At 42.5% G+C, this 19,208-nt stretch overlaps 1 protein-coding gene across 2 annotated transcripts in view; it reads left to right on the forward strand.

Moving 5' to 3' along the window:
• Positions 1–19,208, forward strand: part of Edc3 (enhancer of mRNA decapping 3) — a 48,112-nt gene that overhangs the window by 15,020 nt on the left and 13,884 nt on the right. For both annotated transcript variants that reach the window (XM_031343110.1, XM_031343111.1), the window contains exon 4: positions 4,308–4,643. In XM_031343110.1, the coding sequence (XP_031198970.1) occupies positions 4,308–4,643 (336 nt within the window). The remainder of the gene's footprint in view (positions 1–4,307; positions 4,644–19,208) is intronic.

Consider the following 19,208-nt stretch of genomic DNA (forward strand, 5'->3'; position numbering starts at 1 on the left):
GTTCTCCCAGTGGCCAGAGGCCAGCCTGCTTAATGCAATGCCAGATCCATGGGCTAAATGAGCCAAGTACTGAGTAAGCTTATTCACCAGGGACTTGGGAGTATTTGTACTAAAGTATAAGGAACTGGGAGATTGACAACCAACTGACTATCTTACCTGCTTTTCACTAAAAAAACAAGTCTTCTTATTTCCTAATCATTTTTTTCCTGACTTGGGATTTATCAGTATTTCCTTGGAAAAAATATTGATGATAGCATTGGAAAAATAGATAGTCCTAGTTTAGAGTATAACTCTTGAGTAGATACTCTTGTAGGGAGAGGAGCACAAGCCACAGATACTTGAAATCTAAACAAACAACTCTTTTTTGGTGCCAATAAATTTGTAGAGTTCTACAGCTAAGCCAAAAATAGTGTTCAGTGCCCAGGATCTCAGGGCAAACATCATTTTCTGTCATGAACCCTGCTGCCTTTGTAGTGGGGCACTTTGTCAGTACGCTAAGAAGCTGCTGTTGTACAGCACCTAGGGTTATTTTCTTTGGCTTTGCACTGGGCATTTCAGTAGCACTTCATTGTCTAGTGTGATATTAACCGAGTACATACTATATTAACTTTCTTATTGTTGACTGATACTACTTTATTAAGCTTCTTGTACTCAGATTTTACATTTCTATGATAGTCATAAGAGCTATTGATTGGCTCAACAATTTGTAATTATTGCCTGTTGATGCAGCAGTCTTTGTGTGTTGCTGCCTTGCATAATGTCACATAACAACTAAACAATATAACAGCACTATTCTTAGAATGTGTCCTCATCAGTAAATGACTCAGGCATTGTAATTTAAATACTGATACAGTCAAGTGTGTGGCACATACACTAGCTTTTCCATGGCCCAGCTTTTCCAAGGGAAGACTTTGTCTTTTTATTTATTTAGATTTATTTATTTATATGAATACACTGTAGCTGTCTTCAGACACACCAGAAGAGTGCATCAGATCCCATTACAGATGGTTGTGAGCCACCATGTGGTTGCTGGGAATCGAACTCAGATCCTCTGGTAGAGCAGTCAATGTTCTTACCCTCTGAGCCATCTCTCTAGCCCCAAGACTTTGTCTTTAAAAAAACCAAACCAAACCAAAACAACAACAACAAAAAAGAAGCACTTGCATGTACAGACTTCCTAAGTTGAGAACCCTGGGGTCTTCTCCAGATACCTCAGAAATGATAGTGATTTGCTAGCATGAAACCTCATAGGGTGCCAGTGTATATCAGTGTAGTAACTGTATGAAGTGTAATTTCCTACAGTTTTTTGTTATTGTTGTTTTTATAAATGAGATATTTTATTGTAGGAAGGAGAAAATAGGCCAGTCAAGTAGAGAGAAGGAAAAGAGAGGAGGGAGAGGAGAAGAGGAGAGAGAGAGAGAGAAAGGAGAGGAAGAAAACGAGAGCAAGAAGGCAAGAGAAGAGAACAAAGCAGGAAAAGAGAGGAGACAAAGAGCAAAAGAGGAAAGAGGGCAAGAGAGCAAGAGAGGGAAGAGGGCAAGGGCAGGAGCTACAGTTTTTACTTACAAGTGAGTAATAAAATATTTCGTGATATCTTCTACGTCCCAGTGAATTTTCCTGTTTGGACCTGGAGATGAGCAAATCCACCAGAGAGGCAATTGGGTTACATGCCTATTTCCTAATAGGTAATTGATTTAATATTGGGCCAGTGCATTGATTATTTCAGAGATGGACTTTTTGTCCTGTGATTTCTGCCCTTTAACTGCAAATATTACTGATGGCATATTATTTTGACTTTGTATTTGCATGCCTGTTCTCCCATTTTTTTAAAGATTTATTTATTTATTTTATGTGTATGAGTGCACTGTAGCTGTACAGATGGCCATGAGCCATCATGTGGCTGCTGGGAATTGAACTCAGGACTTCTGTTTGCTCCGGCCTGGCTCTCTCCGGCGCAATACACTGTAGCTGTCTTCAGACACACCAGAAGAGGGCGCCAGATCTCATTACGGATGGTTATGAGCCACCACGTGGTTGCTGGGAACTGAACTCACTCAGGACCTTCAGAAGAGCATGTACAGACATGTCAGTGCTCTTACCCGCTGAGCCATCTCGCCAGCCCCCTGTTCTCCCATTCTTAAACCAGCTCTATTTTCTTACCCATAGCTCTGTGGCACTTTATAACTTTCTGGGCTAGGGAAACATCTCAGTGGGTAAAAGCACTTGTGGAAGCATGAGGACCAGAGTTCAGATCTCTAGCACCCAAATGAAATCTGTGCATGGCTGCCTGTGCGTGTAACCTGCGCAGGACAGAGACAGGAGCATTTCTGGGGCTGCCAGCCTAGCTCCAGGCTCAGTAAGAGACCATGTCTTGGGGAATAAGCTGGAGAGTGATGGAGCAGGACAACTGACGTCCTCCTCTGGACACACACACACCTGAAAACCTTTTAAGATTTGAGTCCACACCACATGCTCACTGTTGATATACTTTATACTCTGTAGTCAGTATTGATTGTGCAGTCTGTTTCTAACAATTGGTTATGCCACTCAGCATGCCCTCAGGGAAATGTCTGACAAACTGATGAAAGTGCAATTTAGTCTACTCTGTGAATTTTTCTCCTTTTTAGGGGTTTATAATCTGAACTAACAATGGTATCTTGGCTACTCTTTCCCCTTCATTATTTTCATTGTGTTTTGTTTTTCTTTCTCAGAGACCGAAATCACTGATTCCCTACTACCAAAACCAGCAAAAAATTTTCCATACCCAGGCATTAGAAAAACATGAGTTATACTTGCATAATATTTATACTTCAGAATAATGTTAAAATAGCTTCACTAGTGTGGATTAATTTGTCAGCTGTTTATTGATTGCCTAGAAGCTATGCGGTGAACACTTTACCTGATAGAGATATACGACTGTATGTAACTCTTGATTTTTGTTTTGTTTTTTAAAACAAGATCTCATGTAGCCTAGGCCAGTAGGTGACCTTGAGTCCTGCCTCCCCTTCTCAGTGTGAGAATTACAGGTGTGCCCACCATTTGTGGTGCCAGGGATTGAAGCCAAGGGTTAGTGCATGCAGGGCAAGCAATCTGCCAGCTGGGCTTCAACTCATCCCCTAATTCTGTAACTCTGCATGTACATTGTGCGTGTGTGTCTTTGTGTGGTTTTATATGCATGTGTGCATGCTAGTACACATCCACATGGGCATGCACTGCCAGAGGTCAACAATGGGTGCCCACTTTCATCCCTTTCCTTAGTCTCTGAGACAGAATCTCTCTCACTTAACCTGGGACTTAGGGATTTGCCTGGGCTGGTTGGCTCACCAATAGCTCTCAGGGTCCTTCAGCTACAGATTTGTCCACCTTGCACCCAGCTTTTATATCTGTACTAGGGATCCAAGCTCAGGCTGTTACGTTTGCTCAGCACATACTTTAATGATTGCTGTTTCCTCAACATCTAGATTATATAACATATTAATGACAAAACTAGATGAAAAGCTTTTGGTCCATTGAAGGATTGTGTAAAGGGAGCAGTTGAGCTGAAATGATGTATAGGTGTAATTTATAAAGGTAATTCTTGGTTCTCTGTGATTGGTTGATTTGGAGAAATACATGGGGCTTTCTCTTTGGCGGCAAAAGAAGTGTTGATTGACATGTAGCAGCCAAGTAGAGTCTAAAAGACAGGGTGGTTGGGTGCTGCAGTGTTGATATTTGCTGTGCTCGGCTTGTCTTTGATAGTTCAGAAAATGCTTGTATAGAGGAGATAAAGTTCTGAGAAAACAAGGATTGAAAGACCTTTCAGACTATCTGAGTCTGTTGTCTGGAATCTTGCCTGCTCTGGCCTCACCTGAGGGTAAATTAGGTCAGTAAGAACCTTGGTGGTTATGCAGAGAATAAGAGCTGAACAGCATCTTCCCGTGGACTTCATTCTTATATCTGGTGGTATTTGATAAGCTTCTGTTGCCTTGTATGGTGGAGTACACCTGTGATCCAAGCTGTTTGGGAGTTCGGGGCCACCCTGGGGGATTGATTGATAACAATAAACAATACTTCTGTCATCTTTTCCCTTATGAAAGGAAGCACTGATTAAGGTTTTCAGGACTACTGCCTTTTTCATGTTCAGTTATTTGAGTGGTTTCTCAGATGATTATTCCACATGAAATTTGTGTGCTTTCTTTTTTGCTACCAATGTGATATAAAAATACCCTGCCTTTCCCTTTGACTCTACTCCTTCAGATGACTAACATCTTCCATTGACACTGCACATTGGCACACTGATTTTGTTCTTTATTCCCTCCTTCCCCCAGGGTCATCTAGTAGCAGGCACCCAAACCAGGCAACCCCAAAGAAAAGTGGTTTAAAAAATGGCCAAATGAAAAATAAAGATGACGAGTGCTTTGGAGATGATATTGAGGAGATCCCAGACACAGATTTTGACTTTGAGGGGAACCTGGCCCTTTTTGACAAGGCAGCTGTGTTTGAGGAGATCGACACTTATGAGAGGAGAAGTGGCACCCGTTCTCGGGGTGTCCCAAATGAACGTCCTGCTAGGTACCGCCATGATGAAAACATCCTGGAATCTGAGCCGATTGTATACCGTAGGATCACAGTACCACACAGCGTGGGCAAGGAGTTCTGCACAGGTAAGTCACGCTGAGTCCTTTACTTCTGAGTTTGCTTAAAACAGAAAAAAGCCAGTTGTTTAGAAGTCAGCATCTTGCATCAGAAACTAGTGACCTAGCTATTAATGCAGTGTTATTGTTTGTTGGGTTCTGAGGTTAACTTAGCATTGAGCTATGGCAGAGAGGTGATTTCAATATTTGTCCCTTTGTGTCCTAGGTCTGGCAGATAATAGTGTTTATCTGACCTTTCCTTTGGTCTGGTCTCCCTGATAATTATTTATATATCTTACCAGAAATGTAGCTCTGTTTGCTAGGTTTTGGCTTATGCAAGAAAGAATTGAAGATGGGTAAAATCCATGTATTAAAATTGGAGTATTAAGAGATTACATGTGGGGCTGGTGAGATGGCTCAGTGGGTAAGAGAACTGACTGTTCTTCTTACCTGAAGAAGGTCCTGAGTTCAAATCCCAGCAACCACATGGTGGCTCACAATCACCCATTATGAGATCTGATGCCCTCTTCTGGTGCGTCTGAAGACAGCTACAGTATACTTATGTATAACAATTAATAAAGCTTTGGGCTGGAACAAGCAGGGACTGAGCGAAATGGGGTTGACCAGAGCAAGCAGAAGTCCTAAAAATTCAATTCCCAACAACCACATGAAAACTCACAACCATCTGTAGAGCTATAGTGTACTCATATACATTAAAATAAATAAATAAATAAATAAATAAACAAATAAATAAATCCTTTAAAAAAAAGGAGAGATTACATGTGTTTGTCCTACTGACCTTACTTGCCTACCTTGGCCACTGAGAGTTTGGCTGGTTAAGGTTCTCTCCTAACAAAGTAGTCCCTTTGTAGTTATAAAAGCCACTGTGTTACGGAAGGAGTTGCAGAGACTAACTATGGAGCAGAGACTGAAGGAAGGATAAGCCAGCCTGATATAGCTATCTCCTGAGAGGCTCTGACAGTACCTGACTAATACAGATCCAGAGGCTCACAGCCATCCATTGAACTGAATACAGGATCCCCAATGAAGGAGTTAGAGAAAGGACCAAAGGAGCTGAAGGGTTTACAGCCGCTTAGGACGAACAACAATATGAACTAACTAGTACCCTCAGAGCTCCCAGGAACTCAACCACCAACCAAGGACTGCACATGGAGGGGTCTGATTGTTCTGGCAGCATGTGTATAGTAGAGGATTACAAATTCAATCATCAATTGGAGGAAAGGCCCTTGGCCCTGTGAAGGTTCTGTGCCCCAGTGTAGGGGAATGCCAGGGCCAATAAGTGGGAGAGGGTAGGGTGGCAAGCATGGGGAGGGGGGAGGCAACAGGGGTTTGTTCTTGTTGTTTTTTGTTTTTTATTTTTTGTTTTTTGTTTTGGAGGGGAACTGGAAAAGGAGAAATCATATGACATGTAAGTAAAGAAAATATCTAATAAAAAAAAAGAAAAGAAAAGCCACTGTGTTATAGTGTAGTTCTTTTGCCTTAGTGATTTTCTTTTAGATGGATTTACTTTTTAATTTTATGTGTATGGGCATTTTGCTTACATGTCTATATGTGTATGCAGTGCTCTTGGGGCCCAGAAGAGGACACTGCATTCCCCTGGACTGGAGTTACAGTCAGTTTTGAGCAGCTGTGTATGTGCTGGGAATACAGCCCCAGTCTTCTAGAAGAGCAGCCCCTACCTCCGTTAGTTTTAAAGGTTTTTTTTTGTTTTAGACTAGGTTTTACTGTGTAGCCCCGGCTGTCCTGGAACACCCCAGAGATCTGTCTACCTCTACCTCCTAAGCACTGAGACTGGAGGAGTTTGCACCACATTCAGCTGTTCTGTTTTGTTTTTATATAATTTTATTTTATTTTTAAAGATTTGTTTATTTTATGTATATGGATGTTTTATTGGTACATCTATCTGCATACCAGAAGAGGTCATCTGATTGCCTGAGACCTCAGTTATAGATGGTTGTGAGCTACCATGTAGGTACTGGGAATTGAAATTAGGGCCTCTAGAAGAGCAGCTAATGTTCTTAACCTTGAAGCCATTTCTCTAGTTTTTGACTTTTCTAAAAATCAGAAACTTTGTCTTAGTCAAGACACCATGACCAAGGCAACTCTGGTTCCCAATTAAAAGAAAGCATTTAATTGGGAGCCTGCTTACAGTTTCAGAGACTTAGTCTATTATTATCTTGGTAGAGAGTGTGGCTAGAGATGGGTATGGTGCTGGAGAAGTAGATGAGAGCTGTATTCTTATCCACGAGCAGGAGGATGGGGTGTTGGTGGGGAGATGAAAGGGAGAGAGAAGAGAGAGAGAACTGAGCGCCTGGTTCTGGTATGGTTCTGACACCTCAAAGCCCACCTAGGAGCACTCCAGCAAGGCATTTAAAGGCTGTTAATCCTTTAATCCTTTCAAACAGTGCTTCTCCCTGGTGACATTCAAATATAGGAGCCTGTGGGGACCATTCTCACTCAGATTACCTTGGACTTGTTTTCAAGTCTATGGCCTGGAAGCACAGATGAAAGTAGCTGTAGGAGACTGCCACATCAGTACCCTTCCTTCCAAACCACATAGTAATCAGATTGTTAGAATACATTGTACAGATCATTGTTGAGTGATCCTGAGAGCCAAAGGGAAACCATAGTTGTTTACTAAATAGAAAAGAAAATGAGTGTGTTTCCATTTTAGTTTGAAGAATACAGAGACTTTACTTGTGAATGTTCACAGGAAGAAATGTGTAGACACCTGAGTTGCCTTTGGAGGAATTTCTGACTGGCTATTAGATGACAGCTCATGTTCCCTGTGAAGGATAGGCAGACTGCCAGGCTAAGACTGCAGTTGTTCTAGTTCTCCACTGGTAGACCTTAGTAGGCATGCCTCTGTGGAGGAAACTTTCTTAAGTCTCGGTATGACTGCTGAACTCCTTGGGGTTTCTAAACTACTTATGTAAGGACAGGTAGCCTTGCTCAGATTTCAGGCCCGCCCGCCCTCCTTTCTCTCTCTCTCCTTTCCTTCCTTCCTTCTTTCCTTCCTTCCTTCCTTCCTTTCTTCCTTTCCTTCTTTTTTCTTCCTTTCTTTCTGTTTTTAAACATTTTTTTCGAGACAGGGATTCTCTGTGTAGCTCTGGTTGTCCTAGAAATCACTATATAGATCAGGCTGGCCTCAAACTCAGAGATCCACTCACCTCTGCTCCCAAATGCTGGGATTGCACCATTAACTGCCCAGCCTGATTTTCAGGCGTTTCAAAATTAGTTACCTACTAGGCACACTCCCTGACCTACCAGCTCTGTTCTTGCTGTGGCTCTCTGTACTGTCTTCCCTGTGATGCTGCAGAGCCGGGTTGGATTATGAGATATGTGGTTTCCTGGAATTATATAGATCAGAGGAAATCCTGAGCTTGGGAAGATTATGGTCTGCCTTGTAGTTAAGTGACTGCGAAGGTAAGATCCACAGTGAGGATGAGGAGAACATTTCAGATCCTTAAGAACCCAAGAAGGCATTTCCTGAAGAAACCAAACAGGTGCTCATTTTCTCATCAGACACTGCACCTCTCCAGCTTTGTTTTCATATCTTTTATTTTAATGACAGGAATAGAAAGTTCAATCCTCATGAAATTATTTTCCAAGAAGTCATATGCCACATGTGCTGATTCCTGACCCAGAACTCAGGGTTAGAAGCTTGTGGTGCGTGGCATTCTCCTAGTGCATGACAGTACGGGCACAGGAAGCCCAGCAGCCTCTTGCCACCTGTTTTTTTTTTCTGTTTTCCCTAACAGCAGTTAGTAGAAATCAGTTCCCTTTTTCATGCTAGAAATAGAGCAACAGTTGTCTTACTGAGCAGCCTCTGTTACAGGAAAAATCATCATTTCTTCTCCGCTTCAAAGCACAGCCTTCAAGCAGGTTTTTACTGAGCAGTATTCAAATAGCGAAGAGCTGGACGTTCTTCAGTTCCAAATGTTAGCATCCAAATAAACTGTCTGTCCAGGATATTTGGGGAAATAATCTACTTGATGCACTTTTTTTCTCTTGTGTATGTGGACAAGTTAAGAAGGGAAGACTATAGTTATGAGAAGCAAAATCTGATGAATGGCAAACAGACTGCAGTCTCTAAAAAGTGGTGTCTCAGAAATGACCCAGTCTGAGGAGTAATTTACAGGAGTGGCTTGGAGAACCCTCAAGTGTAGCTTTAGTGTTCATGTTTTGAATACTGGATGCTTTCATTTTTTTCGAATACCTAGAGTAGTGGAAGAAGAGCAACATGCTGAGCACCTATTTGGTGGTAACTTGGGCTTTAGAATCCTAACAGCTTGCTGCTGCTATCCTGCATATTCATGCTAAGTAATGTCAATAGCACATAAGCAGGTATTTGGTAATTGAAACAGTCCCCATGCGCACAAGCAAAAATGCTAGTGTGAGCATACCTGACTGTGCATGTGCACATGCTTATTACAGTAGGTCAGTTGACTGGGAAAATATATCCAGGATCAACTAAATTTAGGTTCTTGTTTAACCCAAGTTTCTCTGGAAAGCCTCTTTTGGTTCCTTGGTAAGGCTGCTGTTTCTCCTGGGACAGGTTGTAAGACAGTCTTAACTTGGGCCTACTCTGTAAGATAATAATGTTCAGTACTTATTCCCAAATGGGTCAGGGTATCTCTGGATCCAGACTTACAAGTTGAAAATCTGTGGAAAAAAAAATTGTTAGTATATGTGTATGTGAGTGTACTAGATACAGTGAAGGAGTCCCCAGAGAATACTGCTTATGGGTGGTAGGGTTCCAGAGGAGAATTTCTGCAAAATATATTCAGATCAGTTGGGTCTGATAAAACACTGTGCTTGGGCTATGACAATTTCTCAGTCAGTAGAATGCTTACTATACACGTGTGGGAATTTAATCTGAGTTTGGCTGCACAGTACCCATATAAAAAAACTGTGTGGCAATACATGCCTGTAATCCCAGTGTGGTGTACATGGACACTAGAGCTTTCTGGCCAGCCAGTGTGTGTCAGGGTATATTTTAGATCTGGTTTTAAAAAGTAAGATAGTAACTGGGTGGTGGTGGTAGTAGTGCATGCCTCTGGCCTTGATATGCACCCCTAAAAGCACACAAAGACCAGAAGAAACTGCTGTGCTTATTGTTTGTAACCTGCTCTTAACATAGTAGGAGCCAGGCATGGTGGTTCATACCTTTAATCCAGCTCTCAGAAGGCGGAGGCAGGTAGATCTCTGAGTTTGAAGCCAGCCTGGTCCACAGAGCAAGTTCCAGGACAACCAGGGAGGCATACACAGAGAAACTCTGTCTCAAAAAACCAAAGGAACAACAACAAAAGGATATAGTGGGAAGAGCTGGGGTATAGCTTAGCATCTAAGAGCTTGATTTGTGTACTCAAAGCCCTTGGCTCAGTCCTCAGCATGGGACTAGGAGTTGGGAGTCATAGGAGATGGAAAGATACACTGAATGCCCAGAGCACAAGGAGGGTGTGGATAGTAAGAGTGCTGGGTGTTGAAAGGCAGGCAGACTTGAGGTGGGGTTGTGAGCTTTAGCAAGGAACAGAACAGAAGCTCTTGGGCAGGATTTTCTAGGCTGAGAAGAGGGTGTTTATTGGTAATGATGCAGGTACTGATGACTCTAGTGAGCAGAAGGCTTGGGGGGTGGTCACTAGCTGGTTTGGTTGAGGGTAGATTTTGTAGGGTGACTAGAAGGCAATAAAAGCAGCTTTGGACCAGAGCACAGAGGGCCTTGTATAGCTTTGCTAGCTTTGTCCTACAAGTGGGGAACAACTGAAGAATATCATCTTAATTAAAAATAATATTTTACACATGCATGTGTGCACAAATGTGTATGTATGTTGCATACATGCTATAGCGCACATGTTGGGTCAGAGGACAACTTGGAGATGGCAGTTCTTTTTTTCCACGGTGTGAATCCCTGGGGTCAGTCTTGGTAGCAAGTGCCTTTAGCCTTTACCCTATCTCACCAGCCTAGCCAAAGGATTTTAGATCAGAGCATTATATGATCCCAATCTTAACTGGACTTACGAAAAGACTTAGCACAGAATGAGAGGAACAGAAGACAGTGAAGCAGGATCAGTTTAACATTCAAGATAAAACTAATATATCAGGACTTTGGCCATCAAGTGTAAATACAAAGATGAGAAAGATATGACAGGAGATTGATATAATAGGATAATTGAACACAGTTAAACTGTTGAATAAGCCAGAGGATTGAGGGGGACTGGATGTGTAGTGAAGGAAGAGTGGCTATAGGAGCCTAGCTGTACTTAGGTTGCTTGACTGCAGAGATTTGGTTTTGTGATTTGAGTCCCCAACCCCTCTTTTCTTCTGTAATGCCTTGCAGTTGAGCCCAGAGAAAGAAAAAGGTAGAGGTTCCACTCTGAAGGATAGAGAGCCTAGAGGGTAGTCAGGAGTTTCAGTAATAAGGATCTTGAGTTCTAAGGCTGATAGGAAGCTACTGAGCCTGTGCCCTTCTCTGTAGAGTGGGGTGATCATTGTCAAATAAAGTAGACTGAAAAGCAACCTGCACAATTCTGAGTTCCTATTGGGTACTCAGTAAAGTTTAAATGCAGTTGCAAAAGGCTGCCTCAGTAAGATTATGTGGGTCTCTCTGCTCTCGTTGATCATCGACTGATAGAGTCCATGAGGGTAATTCGAAAAGGAGGTTCAGAATAGGAGTATGTACAGTAAATAAACCATACCGGGACCTGCAGTCAGTAGGCATATCAGCTTTACTTAGGGTAATTAAAAGCATATAAAGTTTTGGGGGGACTGAAGGTAAGGACATCTAAGATGGGCAAATGTCATTGGCTGGGGGCTTAGGATACTTGGAATGCCTCATTACCATGGGGAAGCATTTCAGATGGCTGAAGAGCTTTTGTCAGGAGAAAGGAAGTTGATCCCATAAACTAATTGAGGCTACATGGCACTCCTCATGTAGAGGTAAGTTTGGGGTCTTAGAATTTCCTAGACAAGGTCAGAGAAGGGGAAAACCAGCTAAGGAAGGGAGTCTCCCATATTGCACCAAGCTCAGAGGCTATCGGGTCATGGTAGACTTTGACCTTAATTAGCAGAGTTTTCCCACAAGATTATTTAAAAGCATCAACATTTACAAAATATACCAAATGCCGTACACTGGGTACTAGATATCTACTCAGTCACCTCAGGATCCTTAAGAGTGCTGGATGACCAAATATATAAATATCCAAATATAAAAATGGGTTCAGTGTTTAGCTGTCGCTGAAATGGGTGGTGGCACCTGGTGCAGTAGCATTATAATCAACAGCTTAACAGGTAATGCACAGTGAGTATTTGCTGTACCAAACACCATTCAAAGTACTCTAAGTACTTAGGTCATAGGATTTTCATGGCACCTCTGAGATTGTACTGTTTAGTTCTTGTCTTTGTCATCACTGTTTTGCTGAAATTAGGTGACTTGGTCAAGAATGACTGTGTGTGTCTTTGTGTCTGTATGTGAGTATGTACATGTGAGTGCACATGTCCTCAAAGTCCGTAGGAGGGAGTTGGATCCCCTGGAGCTATAGACAGTTGTAAGTTGCCTGACATGGGTACTGGAAACTGAACTCCAATCTGCTGTAAGATAAACTATTACTGCTCTTAACTGCTAAGCCATCTCTCCACTTTGATGGGGAGACTTTACTAACCTCCACAATCTCTGCCCTCTTCTAAAAGGACAGGTGGGGCCATTGGGCACTAAGTGGTACAGGTATTGACTCTTGGCAACTGTCCTGTCAGCTTTACTGAAGGATTCTCTACTTCTACACTGTGTCTGCTGAGATGAAGAAAGCAGCAAAAACCACACTGATATGTTTATTGTCTTGCAAAGGATCCAGTCTCAAATTTGAGTTAAGCCTTATGGTTTTAGCTCACACTCATTTCTCCTGACCTCAAGGCTCTCCTTTGACCTCTGACTAGAGTTGGTTTGTTTCTGCTGTCTTGTTTTTCTTCTCACCCTGGCAAGCGGAGTCTTTTGAGTCTTGATGGGCTGTCCCCTCTTCTCAAGGACAGGTTTGATTCATCAATTCTATCTGGCAGTTGTCTTCCATAGTTGGCATTTCATTCTGCCTCTGAGCTCTGGGCATTTTCCTCTTGTTACCAAGAGTCTTTCAAGAACCTTCTAGGATTCTAAGACTAACAGTATGTTTGTCTCAAGAATAGGTAGTTAGTCCCAGGACTTGGGAGGCTGAGGCAAGAAACCTCCTTAGGTTCCAGGCCAGCTTAGGCTTCACAGTGTATTCTAGGCCAGCCTGAGCTACAGAGTGAAACTTGTCTCAAACAAACCAATTATCAAGGAAATCTGTTATGTGTGAATGTATATGCTCAGGAAGAATTCTGGGAGAAATTTGGGATTTTGAAGAGGCTGCTGAAGATGTTTACCCTGAGGAATGAGGCTTCTCTCAGCATGTTATGCTCCTGAGGAAATGGCTTCTCTCCTAGAATTAAGTGTTCACTTCAGTGGGCACTGTTTTACATCACATGCCCTCTTAGATCACTGATCCCACCCACGCTGTGAATTCCTAGTCTCCCTATGAGCCTCAAGACTCGTCACCTTCTCACCTTCCTGTCACAGCTTAGAACAGGTGCTAGAGAGCACTTTACAAGAGACGACCTCGCAGGAGACTAGAACACATGCACTGGTCACCTTTGCTCCAGTACCAAGGTTTTCATTCCTCATGAGCAGAGACATAGGAGCCTAGTCTCTGAAGTCAGGACTCTGCGGGCAGACTGCCTCAATGGCCACTTCCTTGATTTGGGGGACCTCAGGTTGTAGCAGATCCTCCATTACCAGACTACAAAGTTAATAAACTTAGAAGACTTGTCTTAGTTTGTATAGTAAGGCAGGTGTTGTCACTGGCCTTAAGAGCTTGTTTGTGGTTATTGGTTCCACTGGGAAGAACTTTACCACACTGTTAAGAGTCTGAACCTACTGTATTTTGGCCTGATATCCCCAGTTTGAGTACTGGGCTGATTTCAAGCCACTGTAACTACATTGCTAATACATATAATTTCTTGCTAGTTCAGTGCCATGATTGCTTATCCAGAGTGAGAAAAGTTTGATTTTAGACTTAAAGGTAATATCTTTATTATTTTTTTATTACCTTCATTAATCTATCTTCCTTAAAGATAATATCAAAGCCAGGTTGTTCTTGTTCCACCACACCCTGACTCCTCGTCATTCACAGTTACTTCACTGGACTAGCCATTTTTCAGGTGTTCCACATGACACTTTGGAGTCAGTCTTCTGTCTTCTCTTCTGCAGAGAGCTCAGCACTCTCTTTTCTAAATGTTATAGCAGGAAGTGCTGCTGTCCTCTGTAGCTGCCACAGGAGAACATTGCCTTTACTCACAGTATTCGTTCTGGCTCCAAACTTGTTTCTTCTTCTTTTTTTTTTCTTTAATTTTTATTTATTGTTTCTTCATGTGCATTGATGTTTTGCCTTGATGTATTTGGTGAGGGTGTCAGATCATTGGGAACTGGAGTTACAGACAGTTGTGAGCTGTAATGTGGGTGGTGGGTATTGAACCCTGGTCTTCTGGAAGAGTAGCCAGTGCTCTTTAACTACTGAGTCATCTCTCCAGCCCCTACAAACTTACTTCTTGTTTCAAGTTTCCCTTGAAGTTTTTCATGACCTTTTAGTTTCTCATGCTATCTTGTAAATCCCCAGATATCCCTTGGAATCACTCTGTTGGGCCTTTCTGTCCTCACTTTTTTTCTGCCTTCATGTCTGATAAAACAGTGTGTGTTTGAAAAGCCTTCTGAAATGTGGTACTGCCCATTCTCAGTGGAACCTGATGTAAAGCCAGCCTTTGGGGGCAGAGAGCAGTACCTAAACTGCATGTGCGTTGTCCATCTGGTCTCTGGAGTTCTGTCTGACTCCTCTCCATTTGGAGCCCCTCCTCTCTGGAGACTACAGTCCTGCTTGCCTTTTAAAACACAGCTGACATGGAATACCTTCTACATAGCTCCTGGTTTGAAGTCCATGCTAGGCACCGTGCTCAGACGACACAGTTCAGGGTAGTATGCATTCTCTTTGATTCCTGCATGTGTATTTTTTCTGTTCAGATTCTAAAACTCTGGAAATAGGGTCTGATGGTTGTTTTTCTCACTCTACTCCTTAGCCTGTCACTGGCCTGGTGCTTTGTTACTTTCAGTTAATGATCATATTCTGAAGCACTTAACTGTAGTGTCTTTTTTTGAGGGGGGGCGGTTCGAGACAGGGTTTCTCTGTGTAGCCCTGGCTGTCCTGGAACTTACTTTGTAGACCAGGCTGGCCTCGAACTCAGAAATCCACCTGCCTCTGCCTCCCAAGTGCTGGGATTGAAGGCGTGTGCCACCACTTCCTGGCTTTAACTATGTTTTGTTTTTTGTTTTTTCTCTCAAACTGTGTGTGTGGTTTGCCTGTGCGTAGCAGTACAAACTCCATATTGAAACTATTTTAAATATTCTAAAAGACCACTAAAATAGTATAGTGAATAACCAGCCATACATCCTTCATTCAAGGATCTCAGTTACCGAATGCCACATTTGTTTAAGTATGTACACACAGCACATTTCTGAGTCCTTTAGAATTTAGCTGTACCATTGTACTTCTACTTCTGCATATATTCTGTGAGATATCTACTACTCTGTACAATCAAACTACAGGATTGCTCTCAGGAAATTCTAAATTGAGATAGACAGGAATATTACCTAAAATACATTACATATATACAAAGCTTTATAACTGTTTCTAAAATGTTCTTAATTTTCAGGTTTTAGGGGGGCATTTTTTGTTATTTGGCTTTTTGAGGCTGAATTTCACTGTGTATGCTCCTTTTGCCAAGAATTGGCTATCATCCTGCTTCAGCCTCCTGAAGCTGCTTTATAGACATACACAACCATGCCTGATCTCCAGCACTTACTTTTAAGTTATTATTCTTTGGATAAGGCATGGTGGTATACACCTTTAATATGGTAGGGGTTGAGGGGGGCCAGTGCTTGCCACAGTGAGCATGGTGGTCAGAGGACAACCTTACAGCATCCTATCCGTCAACCTTTGTGTGGGTTCCAGGAATTGAACTCTGATCATCAGGCTTTTGCAGCAAGTGCCTTTACTCTGAGCCATTGGACCACTCCTTCAGTAATGCTTTTTGCTTTTATTTGGAGGCAGTTTCTCATTACAGAGGCCAGGCTGGCCTAGAACTCAGAGATGCGCCTACCTCTGCTTCCCGAGTGCTAGGATAGAGTCATACACCAACATGCTTGGCTCAGTGTTTTTATAGCTGTTTTTAGTTCACCTTTGCCCATATAGTTACTTGTCGGGTTCCTTTTGCTTCCTAAAGTCTAGACCAATTTCTATATGTTTGTTATCTTTTTTTTTGGTTGTTTGGCTTCTTGTTTATTTGTTTGTTTGTTTGGGTGTTTTTGTTTTTGAGACAGGGTCTCACTATGCAGCTCCAGCTGGCCTGGAATTCACAGAGATGTGCTTGTCTTTGCCTTCTGAATTCTAGGACTAAAGGCATGTCCCAACATCCTTGCCTAATGTTTGTTATCTTTTGTGGTACTCATACTTGTGAATAGCTTAGGTCAGTGCTTTGTAGACTGTCAAGTTAGACTTGCTCGTTAGAGATGAGTAGGATGATGTCTTTCTTAAGGAATCGCATTAGGAGTTCTCGTGTTAATCTATCCTGTAACCGATGGTAGATTATTTGGTAAGGTGGTGTCCCTCTGATCTTTTCATTGTAGTGATATTTGTCTTTTGATTTAATTATTTAATATATTCTTTGATAATTTCATCTATCCATACATTGATCATATTCACTCCCATCAGTCCCCTCTTTTTTTGTTTTCTCTCCTCAGTGCTGCCTCTTGTAAGCTCTCTGGCTTTCTCTTGTGCAGGTAACCATGATTGCAAGTTTTTAAGTACAAAAGCCATGTCATATACAGAAGATGGCATTTCTCAGCACCCTCCCCATCCCCTGGCTCTGTCATTCTTTCTGCCTCTTTTCCCAGGACGTGGCCTGAGCTGTGGGGGTTTGATGCACATGTCTGGTTTAGAGGTGGGCATTCAACAGCCACTTACTCTCAGTACACTGACCAGCTGTGAGGGCGTTAATCACTGCTCACTGTGTAGGGCATTCTGTGGCCAAGTTAGAGAGCTGTACTAATATATGGGAATAAACTTAAATACATAGAAGGCAATTTGATAACATGTCCATTTAGTAAGTTATCAGTAGAGGGTTCCCCCTGGGGCTTAGGGCCTCCAGAGCCATAGCTGTAAATCAGGTTTACAGTATTGAATGTGATTTCCCTCCTGTGGAGCAGGCCTCAGATCCCTGCTGAGGATCTGAGTTGGTTACCCCAAAACCCCCATGCCACTATTAAATTAGTAGGCACATCTTACATGGCAGGTTAGTATTGTAGCATTCAGGGTCCAATACTGGATTTGACCTAATTTAAACATTACACATCCTCCATGTTGAACATTACATGCTACCACATTAAGATATACAACTTTTATGTTCAGTGTATTAGTTTAAAGTAAAAATTACTGGTCTGAGGGCTGGAGAGATGGCTCAGTGGTTAAGAGCACTGACTGCTCTTCCAGAGGTCCTGAGTTCAATTCCCAGCATTCACATGGTGGCTCACAACCGTCTATAATAGGATCCAGTGTCTTCTTCTGTTGTGTCTGAAGACAGCAACAGTGTAGTCACATTAAATAAATAAATAAATAAATAAATAAATAAATAAATAAATAAATCTTTAAAAAACAATTTACTGGGGCTGGCAAGATGGCTTAGTGGGTAAGAGCACTGACTGCTCTTCCGAAGGTCCTGAGTTCGGATCCCAGCAACCACATGGTGGCTCACAACCACCCGTAATGAGATCTGACACCCTCTTCTGGCGCATCTGAAGACCACTACAGTGAATTAGCAAGCAGGGCCGGAGCAAGCGGGGCCGGCAGAGGTCCTGAGTTCAATACTCAGCAGCCACATACATGATGATAGCTCACAGCCATCTGTACAGCTACAGTGTACTCCTACACATAAAATAAATAAAATAAATCTTTAAAAAAAATTTTACTGATCTGAGCAGGACAGCTGTGGTATAAACCTTTAATCCCAGGACTTAAGAGGCAAAGGCAGATCTCTGAGTTTGAAGCTAGCCTGTTCTACAGAGCAAGCTTCAAGACAGCCAGGGCTACACAAAGAAACCCTGTCTCAGAAAAGAAATTATGGGTCTGATATCTGACCACCTGAGTTTAATCCCCAGAACTACATAATGGCAAGAAAGAACTGACTCCCACAAGTTTTCTTAACACTTCTACATATATACTATGTCATATATGCACAAATAAGTAAAATATTTTAAAGTAAAAGTTGAGAAGATTGTAATACTAGGAGAGGGAAGCTAAGAGTTCCTAAAGGAACTGTTGGAAGAGACCAAGCAGGCAAGGTAACTGAGGCCTGACAGAGAAGGGTCTGCAGTAAAGGGTGTGGGATGGATGCAGCCAGAACAGAAGTCTCTCTGTGCCAGGATAAAGTTTGTTGTAGTATTAAGCTTCTCTTAACAGGTCCTTTTGATGCCACATTGCTTTTTGTGGTAGCTTTAATATAGATCTGGAGGGGCTGCCTGTACATTGCTAGTCTGAAGGTGCTAATTTGCAGGTGGTTTTGAAACATAAAAGGAAGACATGCTCACCCCCAGACTCCCCATTTTGAGACTGCCACAGAATAGACTCAGTTCACAAATCCAGAGGAATCCCACGCCCATCAGTGGAGCTGTGTCCATTGTTGATGAGATACAGGGCACAGAACCTTTCCCATTAAGGAGCCATCTTTGTGTAAAGATAACATTACACTGAGGCACTTGGCTGTAAGAGTCAGTTAGGCAGGAGAAAGGCTAGACCTAGACGGATGGGAGGGGAAGCTTGGGTGTAGCACTGCTGGCCTGGAGCATGAAGAGTATCAGAACATGTGTCTGTAAGGAGGCACAGCCTGCAGGGGTGTGGACTGGACGGCAGAGTGCATGGGACGGCATGGGAGTGGCAGACACATGCAGTGCTAGGCCATTGGGTCCTACGACCCAGGAGGCAGCCCAGCCACACTATAGAAGTGAGCAGTGCAGAGAGTAGTGTGTGCTTGAGTTGTTTTCCTTGACACTTAGAGAGGTGAAGGGGAACCTTACAAATGCTGTGCTTGTCATGAACTGGATACAGTTGGCTCTCCCTTTCTTCAGTATTGCTTTAAGATTCATACAATATTCAGAGAAACCCAGCAACTGATTTGACTACCTTGATTTGCAAACAATAAAGATCCGCCTTCCAACCCAAACATAATTAGGCTTGGCCCATGTTCAGATTGCCAGTGTTATTGTTTGCAGTACACACGCTATGTTCTTGCTTCCTTTCCTTTGGGGCTTATTTTATTCCTCCTGCCTGTTTCTGATAAGCCCATCTAGCTTCTTGAACTTTATTTATAAATGTTTAAAAGGAACATTTTGTAATTCTTGTGTGTTCCTTTTAGAAAACCAAACAGAGCAGGCTCCAGTAAGGTCCCCAGCATAGGTCTGCAGGC

This window comes from Mastomys coucha, unplaced genomic scaffold (genome assembly GCF_008632895.1).
Source record: "Mastomys coucha isolate ucsf_1 unplaced genomic scaffold, UCSF_Mcou_1 pScaffold23, whole genome shotgun sequence".
In the NCBI taxonomy this organism is placed as follows: Eukaryota; Metazoa; Chordata; class Mammalia; order Rodentia; family Muridae; genus Mastomys; species Mastomys coucha.